At 30.9% G+C, this 11,638-nt stretch overlaps 1 protein-coding gene across 2 annotated transcripts; it reads left to right on the top strand.

The window, feature by feature from the left end:
* Positions 1-2,199: 2,199 nt before the first annotated feature.
* On the top strand, positions 2,200-9,417 carry LOC111700683 (guanine nucleotide-binding protein G(q) subunit alpha). 2 transcript variants are annotated; one of them, XM_023471692.1, is made up of 12 exons: positions 2,200-2,347; positions 2,796-2,839; positions 2,919-2,952; positions 3,343-3,422; positions 3,722-4,117; positions 4,202-4,268; positions 4,719-4,771; positions 5,094-5,151; positions 5,789-5,865; positions 7,828-7,954; positions 8,210-8,304; positions 8,368-9,417. In XM_023471692.1, the coding sequence occupies exons 6-12, from the start codon at positions 4,260-4,262 to the stop codon at positions 8,498-8,500; spliced, it is 552 nt and encodes a 183-aa protein (XP_023327460.1). In that variant the 5' UTR covers positions 2,200-2,347; positions 2,796-2,839; positions 2,919-2,952; positions 3,343-3,422; positions 3,722-4,117; positions 4,202-4,259; the 3' UTR covers positions 8,501-9,417. The 2 variants fall into 2 exon arrangements, with proteins under 2 accessions (XP_023327460.1, XP_023327452.1); XM_023471684.1 differs by lacking the exons at positions 4,719-4,771; positions 5,094-5,151; positions 5,789-5,865; ... (1 more) ...; positions 8,210-8,304; positions 8,368-9,417 and having other exon boundaries at positions 4,202-4,269.
* The last annotated feature ends 2,221 nt before the right edge of the window (positions 9,418-11,638 follow it).

The following is an 11,638-nucleotide window of genomic DNA, read 5'->3' as shown; positions in this document are numbered from 1 at the left end:
ACGGAAATCTGGATTATATTCGAGAATCAGGAATATATACGGAAATTATGAGTGTTTACGGAAATCTGGATTATATACGAGAATCAGGAATATATACGAAAATTATGATTGTTTACGGAAATCAGGAGTTTAACGGAAATCAGGTCTATAAACGGAAATTTTTCACAATTGGTAAAAACTTTTAACCTTTGCATCTCTACACTTTATATAGGTGGATCAGGTTCACATCAGATTTTTTCATGACTAATAACAAATCTTTAATCTAAACCGTTCCCATTTCCAAATAAATAGTGGATACTAGGAACTAATTAGATCTCTACCGTCCCCGTTTCCAAATAAATACTGGATACTAGGAACTAATTAGATCTCTAGGTAGGATATACAATCTACAATCTACCCAAGTTTAAGAAAAGAGATGTGTGTGTGTTTCTCCGTAAGTAAAATAAACAAGAAGGGAACCTGGTGTCTTAAGGGGTAATTCTAACACAGAGGGCTTCTCAGGATCAAATTTATATTTACTTAAATACATCAAAAATCCTCTTGTATTAGAGGGACAAAAGTATGGGAGAGGGGGGGGGTTGAATACACCCCCTTTACCCTAAATTCTTGATTACCCTTGAATTCTAAAGGAGATTTAAATCAATCAGTTGAATGCGATATCTCGGGTTAATATGTGTGAACGTTAAAGGGCCTATACTCTAAACACAGTAAACTGTATACTGTAGAATAAGATCTAAATAAATACTTCACATGTATATTTGTGTACTGATACGACAATTTTTTGCGTCCCTATAGTGTGTGCCCTCAATGTGCGTCCTTATTAATGGAGCATATTCTCAATAGTGATTCATTTCTTGACATATTTCTGGAGAATAGTACAGGTCAAAGGACACAGGATACAGAATACAGGACGTAGGATACACGATAAAAAATACATAGGATACATTAATCTGGTTACAAAAAGCACAGAATACATTCCTTCGGTTATAAAATAAAAAGGATACATAATCCGGTTAAAAAATACACAGGACAAAGGATACAGGATACAGATTACAGGACGTAGGATACATGATACAAAATACATAGGATACATCAATCTGGTTACAAAATGCACAGAATACATTCATTCGGTTACAAAATACAAAGGATACATTAATCCGGTTACAAAATACACAGGATAAATTAATCCGGTTACAAAATAAATAGAATCCATTAATCCGGTTACCAAAATACACATGATAAATTAATCCGATGAAAAAATACATTAATCCGGTTACAAAAAAAAACAGGTTAAATTAATCCAATTGCTTAATATCCAGGATTTAATCCGGTTACAAAATGCACAGTGCTGAATTTTTAGAATGGAATACCCTTAATCCCGATCGGTTAATTAATCTGAGACGGGAACTTTAGAATGGATAACCTTTAATCCCGACTGCTTAATCCAAATATCCATTGTGGAAACTTTTAATTTTAGTCCTTAATCCACTCATTTTCTCTCTCTTTGGATATCCGTAATTACTTTGTCCAATGAGAGTGCAGGAATATAATTTGTTGACCTAAATAATTAATCTGGAGACTTACATAATCTCGAGATTATGTAAGTCTCGAGATTAGCAGAAAGAGAGGATTAAGCATTAATCCTGATATCCACCATTCTATACTTCCCAGCTCTGGAGATTAATTACAAGAGGAAGAAAAGCATTATTTATTCTCGAGATTAAGAAAAAGAGTGGATCAGGCATTAATCCCAATATCCACCATTCAAAAGTTTCCTGCTCAGGATACATTCCTTCAGTTACTAAATACACAATATATGTAGAAGGATACAGGATAGGGCCGGTCTAATATTTCTGATATAAGATACAGTATTCGTAATACAGGATATATGATACAGAATGTATAGGATGGATATCCTAGATTGTATCTATGTTGGCGAGTATTGATGAATATTCTAGATTGTATCTATGATGGACAGTATTGATGAATATCCTAGATTGTATCTATGATGGACAGTATTGATGAATATCCTAGATTGTATCTATGATGGACAGTATTGATGAATATCCTAGATTGTATCTATGATGGACAGTATTGATGAATATCCTATATTGTATCTATGTTGGACTGAATTGATGAATATTCTAGAATGTATCTATGTTGGACAGTATTGATGAATATCCCTATGTTGGACAGTATTGATGAATATCCTAGATTGTATCTATGTTGGACAGTATTGATGAATATCCTAGATTGTATCTATGTTGGACAGTATTGAATGCCTATGGCCGGAGAATGAGCGGGAAATGAGAAGAATAAACTCAGAGATAGAAAAACAGTTGAAGAGGTAGAACGCATGAACAGCTTAAAGTTTAAATTTTTGTTTTAAATCTCAAGAATTTTTTTATTTAAACACAATTTTAATAGTTTAATTATTTTTTATTGTTCTTATAAATAGAAAATAGAATAGATGTAATCGTAATTTCAAGTGACCCTTCATGCAAAGATGAAAATAGGCAATGCCCGATTCACAACGGTACTCATAAAAGCTTCGTCTGATTCAAGTATGAATTAGGTATAAATCTTTATAATTTTTAAAACTGAGTATTTTTAACTCTGTCTCGCGCATTTCTGCTGCAAGAAAACATATTGAAAATATCGTAGTTTAAAGGGTTCGGTGTGAATCGGGCTATGTCATTTTTGAACGGAGGGGGTCACTTGAAATTACGCTCACAGTCCCTTTGAATAAAAACGTAATAACTTCTTTAGGATTGTTCAATATTTACTTTGTTTAGGGATAAAAGAGAATCAAAGAAAACATACAAAATTCTTTTCCTTGGTAATATCATCAAAATTAAATTTATTTAAGAAATTCAGTTTATTTTATAAAGTTCTAACTTTACATGTACATTGTACAGGAACAGGAGAATCCGGAAAGTCTACATTTATAAGGTATACCAAGTTTTTAGAAAGTTCCATAATCCAATAAAGATATAGATAAAAGGTCAACCATTAATCTGTGGAAATTAATACAAACTATGCATAATGTATTTATAGTTTTTTATCAGGATTTTGTCCTTTACTCCTTTTAAACTAAAGCTAAATACAAGTTTTACAATGGTCAAGACGACCATGTGACACTTTAAAGTCAACCTGGTCATAATATTTGTTGTACAACTTTCGATCATTGGTTGAATTAAACTTTATTCCACACATGAAACATTTTTAAAAAGGTTTTATAATAAAAATATTCAAAATTGTTCATACTTTTTATTTGATTCGGTGTGTGAGTTTTTACAGGAATTTTATCAGTTGTACATAATTTATTTTACATTTGTTCAGACACATGAAGATTTTACATGGGACTGGGTTTACACCTAGAGAACTTGAGGAAGCCAGATCTATTATTTTACAAAATTTAGGTCAGTTAATTGTAAATATATTTACTAATTCTCAGTTTGCTTGATAAATATTTTACTTGATGGTGTGTTGTAAACCTTTGATATTTTAAACTTGATGATTTGATCTAACAGAATTCATATTTTAAAATATCTCAGGTCTCCGACAACGTTGGGTTGCGAAGATAAGGATCAATTACTGTGGCAAAGACTCAGAGCTTTTTTGCTTTATGCACAAAAATAACTCAAATTTACATTAGGGATGCGCAAAATTATAAAAAATAACTTCAAAGTTCAAAATATCTAATTTATCTATTTTCCAGTGGACTGTATGCTAAGTGTACTAGAGCTGCTGAAGGAAAATATAGAACTAGAGAAGAAGGATTTAAACCAATTAAACAAAATACATAAACACATTGGACTTAAATCTTTAGAAAAATCAGATATTAGGGAAACACAATTGTTAATTCTTCAAATAGAAAAAAAATTTAGAAAAAAACGTCCAAAACGAGAAGTTGAGATTTTAAGCAAAATAATTGATTTGATTGATTTTATTTTTTCAGAAATCTTAATTAAGAGTTGCAAGGCCATGAAAAAATACAAAGGTTACAGTTGTAGTTTGACTAAAATAGAGATTTGTTGGATGATCCAAAGATACAGGATATATTTGAAGCTGAAGCCCTTTTCACTCTTCCTGATTCTGCTACATACTTTTTCAGGTTGCAATTATTAATTATAGATATATCGTATTTGACCAAACACAAACCTCTGTAGCCTATTTAACCTAATAAAATTTATTAAAGGAATGGAAGAAGAATAATTGAAGATGATTATATCCCAGAACATGAGGATGTTCTTAGAATGAGAAAGGTAGATGTTTACTATCTTGGAGGAAATGATCGCAAAGGAAATGAGTTTTTGCCACAAACTCTAATTTACTGATCCCTTTATCTTTGCAACCCAATGTTAGAGACCTTTGATATTTCAAACTATGAATTGTATTAGATCAAATAATCTAAGTTTGAAATATCAAAGGTTTACACCATAAGGTTACAAAACCCGGTTCCTTTTGAGACGATTACCTAAAAACAAGGAAATTGTTAAATTAATGTAAAGATATCAAAAAATACAATGGCATTTTTTTTGTGGCAACTTAAAGATTAAAAATTATGAAACGTTTCTTTTTATAATTCAGCAAGTAATATTCGATAGAATTGAAGGAACTTCATAGTTTGTAAAAGAGGAAAAGTGCAAAATAAAGTTTGTTTATATTTTGGAGCCTCTCGGGGTAATTTGAATTCCTGATTTCCTACTGCTTAGGCGTCTACAGGAATACTTGAAACATGTTTATCCTTTGGAGATGTTAAATTCAGGTTAACTGTCAATCATTTATTCTCTATTCATACATCCTTCCACACATTTCAGTGTATATTAATATCGTCTTTGTATACGCGGAATTTATTTTTAAACTTATTTTACTAGGGGTTAATCCACAGCACATCAAAGGACAATTTTTTTTTTTAAATTTCATTCAATCTTCTATACAAAATCCAAATCCTAAACTTCGAATATCTAATATTCTTCCGTTTTTCATGAAAAATTAAATACGCACACAAGACCATCACTCAATTTCAACATTTCAAATTGAAATATATTTAAGTTATTTTCAAGAAAAAGATAGTTTTGTTTCCGTAGACTGGTTGATGTTGGGGGGCAAAGGTCTGAGCGAAGAAAATGGATTCATTGCTTCCAAGTACGTTTCCAATCTTAAACTTTTTAATTTATCTAATTCTTCATGCAAGTTTTTATTTCTAAAAAATGTTCAAGGACATGTTCATGTATTTTAATAAATATATTACAGTTTTTGTGTGCAAATATTTTGTTATTTAAAGGTAAAAGGTTATTTTTCTAAAAAAAAGTTTATTTACGGTGGTAGGCGTTTTTATCATTATAATGAAGATGACTTTCGATTTCAATTTTTATTTTTATCAAGCTTGAAACAGCACGGATAAACAAAAAAACAGAAACAACGAGAAGCTGTCGATTAAAAAAGCTTCTCTTTAATTACTTGCAAACTTTAACTCGAAAAAACTCGATTAAAACTTAAATAAAAAGTCGTCTTCATTATATTGCTTTAATCGCCTACCACTGTATTTTACTTGTTACTTGCTGAATAGCAATATAAAAGAATTGAGTCTTTGCCATGAACTCAATTTTCTTATAACTGCATCTTTGCAACCGTATGTTGGAGACCTCAGATATTTCAGACTATGAATTCTGTTGGATCTAATAATCTAAGTTTGAATTATCAATGATTTTCACCATCAGGTTGCAAAGATAAAGGGATTAGAAAATTTGATTTTATGGCAAAACTCAATTTCTTTTTTCAGGATGTTTCATCAATAATATTCCTGGTTAGTTTAGCAGAATATAATCTAACTCTAGTGGAAGATCCAACAATGAATAGGTAAAAAAATCATTTTAAATATTAAATCTTCTGGTTCTGAACTTCTGATTCATAATTCAAATATGTACTTTTTTACAAAAAAAAATATTTCTAAAGAATTAATGACTACCGTAAAGTTTAGTGTGACGCATATGTTCTGTTTGGGATGAACTAGAAACGTATTTATTTATCTAATTTAACCTCACAGTTCCCTAAACTTGTAGGGACGCATACATCGGCCGAATTTAAAGAATTTAAGCGGCGGTTTAAATCTAAGCCGCGGTTTAAATATGGTTGGTTCCACTTAAAATTGTATCAAATGTTTCAAGATTTAAGCCGGCGCTTAATTTAAACCGGGTTTTGGCGGATTTAAACCGCGGCTCAAATTCTTTAAATTCCATCTCATGACTATTAACTGCACTTTGTATATCTATTCATGGTAGTTTAAAATCTAAACTAAATCCTTCAATTTATAGAAAAAAAGTTTGTTTTTAAATAAACTTGGTGTACACAAAGGAATTAAGCCTTTGCCACAAACTCTGGTTTTCTAATTCTTAATCAGTAGATTTTAGATACTCTAAACTTTGAGTTCTGTTAGATCAAATAACCGAAGTTTGAAATCTCCAAGGTTCTACACCATCACACTGCAAAGATACAAGGATTAGAAAATGTGAGTTTGTGGCAAAGACTCAATTTCTTTTGTTAAGTTCAACAGAAAGCCGTGTTCTCCAAGCAATATCTCAAATCTTCCAAATTTTAGTTAAAACACACCACAGGGCAATTTGACTCTTGGTTAAAACAAACTTTGAGCAGTTCAGTTCAAAGCAATTTGAGCAAAGAAGACTGAAATTATACAATATAATTAATTTTTAGTCATGATATGTTATAATATACTTTTATGAAACTATTGTGTACTTTATCATTCTTCCTCACTTCATCGTGAATTTCATAATGAACGTGAAAGTTAAGTTAAGAGAAAATTTCTGTAAAACTTTATAACACTGCGAACCAAAATAACGTTGTTATAAATAGTTAATATTATATTTATAATATGTTTAACCAACATGTTGGTTAGTAACCTTGGCTGCAACATTTCTTCAGTACACTGACAATGACCAAAGCTAAAGACTTAATTTAAAAAGTCGCCAATTCAATCAAAGTTTTTAGAGGAAAAAGCTCAGACTGCACAAATTTTGTTCTCTAAAAGACTCAAATTGCCCTGCGTTGCTCCAATACTATTTTAGAAAACTTAAAAGAAATTGAGTTTTTGTCACAAGCTAAAATTTTCCGATCTATGCAACCTTTTGTGTGAACCTTTGATATAGTTTGAAAATGTCTATGCCATTAGGCTGTATAGATATAACCATTTGAAAATCAGAGTTTGTGTCTAAACCTCAAATCCTTTGACATATTGCTCTGCACGTAAAAGGGATGAACTGTAAGCGTAATTTTAAGTGACCCTCCATAAATGATGACAATGCTAGAGTAGGAATTATATATCAACGTTTATAATTTCGAAAACTCAATATTTTCAATTCTGGTTTCTCTTGACATGCAGAAAAACATAAAAGAATTAAACACTTTTAAACCTAGAAAAACTACAATATGATTCACATTATTGATCAGATGAAGGTTAATTTCAAGGGTACTATTGGGAATTGGGATTTCTATGGAGAGTCCAACGAGGTACTCGAGGATGATTTCTAAAAATATATAAATGGAGAATTTTATTTTTCATTTAACTACTAAAATCCAAACAAAACAAAGTAAAATTCAAGATACAAAACCTTCCCATCACTTGTACTGAAAAAGCTAACTGCATATTTGATGTTTATACTGATGACTATGCTATAATCTCTTTATATCATGTATCAGTAAACTTAGGTGTACACTCAGGCTAATATAAACAGGTAGCTAAGATCCAGCCACCCTAGGAGGTTCACTTGAAATTACGCTTACAGTCCCTTTAATTTATAATTGTAGACTGGATGAGTCCTTGTACCTGTATATAACAATTCTATCCAACCCTTGGCTTCAGTCTGGAGCTATGATTCTCTTCTTGAACAAAAAGGATATTTTTCAAGATAAAATTAGACTTTTTCCACTCAAGGTTAGTAAATATATATATATATATATATATTATATACATATATTATATATATATCTAGAAAAGATTATAAGTCAAGTTTAGAATTAAAGTTTCAAAAATTTTTTCTGAAATAAATTTTCAAAGCAGGATGTATTAAATAAGCTAATTTTTATCTGTTGTTACTATTACGATAATGATCGAAGTGACAGACTCCAATACAATCATTCAAAAAGTCTAATTTGAGGTTGAAATGTAAAAGTTTTAAATTGAATTTAGAAAACGTTTCCTGATTACAACGGACTTCCTGGGGATCATATTGAAGCAAGAGAGTTTATTGCAGACAAGTTTACTCAAGCAGGAAACAGGTTCAGGTCTGCGGCCCCAAAATAAATTATGATAAAAAAATGTATCTTTAAAAAATTTAATCTGTTCAGGCCTGAGATTTACAGTCATATAACCTGTGCTACTGATGCTGAGAATGTGAAGTTCGTATTTGCTGCTGTTAAACATAGAATACTTAGTAAAATTATGGAAGAAATGTTTAATAATAGTGTTATTATCGATTAAACTAAAGATTGATAAGAAAGATGAGATTACGATGAGAACCAGGAAACTCTGGAACTGGAAGACGACTTTTTATGACTCTAAATAGTAGTTTAATTAACATAAAAAATTGTACAGACCCATTTCACTTGATAAGTGATTTAGTAAGTTATTAGTAAAACACTTTGCTTCATAACAACATCAAATACACTTAATCATTGCTACAATGTCGTCTTCCTCTTCTACAGTTTTCTGGTTCGTACTGTAGTTTTAGTTTCAGAACAGTTGAAAACATTTAGGAATCATAATTTATACTCATTACTCTTTATAACATCAATCAGTTTGGTTTGGTTACTTACAATATGGCATATATAAAGTACGTCGATCATAACTCATAAACCCTTTTTACCGATTTGCCTTAAATTTTGATTAGTAAACTTGGTCGAACCACGGAAATGTTCTTTATAGAGAAATCTTAGTTTCCAAGCAAAGCTGGCTCTAAATTTTCCATATAAATCAAATATATATAAAAAAGTGAATTGCTTGCAAGTTGATATTTTATTTTTCCTACAGTTTTAGAAGTCATTTGTTATTTCACACTAGCAAGTGAAATCATTTCTTTCTCGAGTTTTACATCATAGTTATTTGTGAATTAAACAGTTTTAACTCAAAAACAAAAAACATGGAGTCATTTCAGAAATTTTATTCTCCAATTTAAAGATTTTACTCTCAAGCATTAGTGTGTTTAAAGACCAATGTTTCAAAAGTAAAATTACTTTAAAATTACGGCGTTGTTAGACTAACAATCTTGATTTATTGATGCAACCAGTGTTTGTTAATATTGCTTTTACATTAAAAGATATTTGGTTTTCAATGAGCTCTACAAAAATCCATCTAATTTGGAATTCGAAAATTTATGTTTGATTGGTAATTTAGATAAAAACTTAAAAGCAGGACTTTTAAAAATGTATTTTTGTATATTACATGTTTTTTATATAGTGCATCTGAGTTAATCATATTTAATAAATATTTATTCAAATTTTTATTTATCCATTAATTGATTTAAAGTTGTACCCTAACCTAAGGTTAAATTCTTTTATTTTTAATCTCTAATCTATTAGTCAATATATATTTTGTAGTCCATCTCTCAAGGTTGAGGGGAGGAAGCCAACCACAACAATTTCTCGTCCGAGCCACATTCTCCTCATTTTCTCGTCTGAGCCACCTCGGAATCCTCATCCTTCGATTATAAAAATCTATTATAAAAATCTGGCCACATCAGTGCATAAAACATGGATATACTAAAAAATTGAAATCATCATCATGTTGGAATCTTCAAACCCATGAGAATGATGTCAAACTTTATTTAGGTAAAACTTAAATCTCTTCTGCCTTCGCGAAAAAATAATGATAAAATATTTGCATCTGCCTATCTGCCTATCATTTTCCCAACGGAACCACCCGTTCTATAAGCTCAGAATTATTTACGGCATTCTACACCAGGAGTAACTGAAAATGCGGTTAAAAAAGGTGAACATTTGTAAAGAAAGACTTTAAAAAAATAGTTTTAGCTGGGAGGATTTGACACTTTAAAAAATAATTTTGAAAGGACGAGGATTTCGAGGTGGCTCGGACGAGAAAATGAGGAAAATGTGGCTCGGACGAGAAATTGTTGTGACTTCCTCCCCATCCAAGTTCAATGGGAGATCGCGAACATAGGAGTCACTTGTTTTTCACAGACTGACTTCTTAATCGCTAAACTAAAAGTTTCCAGTGCAGAATTTAGAGTTTAGATTAGTGCCATTTTACACTAAAGCTCCGACCTAGTCTGTACACTGTACACTGTACACTGTATAATGTACAATGTACAGGCGAGGTGGCTTCAACTTACACCTACACTTTTTTATCTTGATTATCCTGGGAAGCTTATTGTTATTATAATGAATATCTTCATTGTTATAAAATTTTATACAAATTTTATAAATTATCTTAATGTTATTTTAGCTTAAAAAATTAAAACATGAATGGGGTTAAATTTAAAGTTTGGTTTATTTTGGAAGAAATTTGTTTTAGCCAAATATTTTGCAACCTTCTCATGTTTTGCCAATATCATAAAATTGTTATTTGCGAAATAGAAAATGCAAACATTCGCCATAACTCATCCTTTGAAATTAAAGTATAAAAGTTTTTAAAAATGTGTGTGATCAAAATAAATTCTGTTTCCTTCAAGTTTTTCCAAAGTTTTTGCCACAAACTTTATTTTCGAATTCGATTAGATCAAATAGTCTAAGTTTGAAATATCAAATGTTTACACCCTCAGGTTGCAAAGATATATAGATTGTAAATTTGAGTTTGAGGCAACAACTCACTTCCTTTCGGTCTGAGGAGATAAAATTAGTTTTTTCTTCAAATTTTGGGTTTCTATAATGGGGGTTAGTGCAAAAGTATAACTAAATATGCTTACAAACATATTTCAGGAATAAAAATTGTGTTGTGTAAATGTACCAATATAAATCCCATATTATTTAATCGTCGATTAATATTGATTGTATTACGAATTGGATTGTTTCACACAGGCGCCACCTCCCTCCCCCACGATGTTAAAGGCGCCGGCGCTTAAGAAGCCGGTAGATTAATTCAGTAGTGTGCCAGGATACAACGGTAGCACACCAACTATCTCGGTATCTATAGTATATAAACTTATAAAGTTGTAATCTCTGTTTGTCTGTCCGATCATAACTAGGGAACCCCTAGACCGATTTGCCACAAATTTTGGTTGGGGAACTCGTGAGGCTCAATTTTCTAAGCTTGGTTTTAATATTCTAAGTTGAGTGGGTCGAAGCTGTTATCAGGAAAAGTAGATTAACTCGTAATTTACGACAAGGCGCGGGTAAACGGTGGGACTAACTATGACTAACCTGGGTTCCCAAGCTAGAACTTATTAATTCCGATTCCGTCCATCCAAATAACGAATTCTAAAAATTTATGAAATGGGATGGATTTAATGAATAAAAAGCTTTATTAATTTTTTTATATAAATTAAACGCTGAAGAGTCTGTTAGTATTTTTAGTTTATCCTCCAGCTAAACGGTATCCTTTAAACCTTCATCTGATCAAAATATCATCGCTTTTCCGGCTAAAAAAATATTTCATTCTCACAAT

The sequence above is a fragment of the Eurytemora carolleeae genome, unplaced genomic scaffold (genome assembly GCF_000591075.1).
Source record: "Eurytemora carolleeae unplaced genomic scaffold, Eaff_2.0 scaffold81, whole genome shotgun sequence".
Lineage (NCBI taxonomy): Eukaryota > Metazoa > Arthropoda > Copepoda > Calanoida > Temoridae > Eurytemora > Eurytemora carolleeae.
The sequence above is the reverse complement of the archived record's forward strand: the minus strand, read 5'-3'. Positions and strand labels throughout refer to the sequence as shown.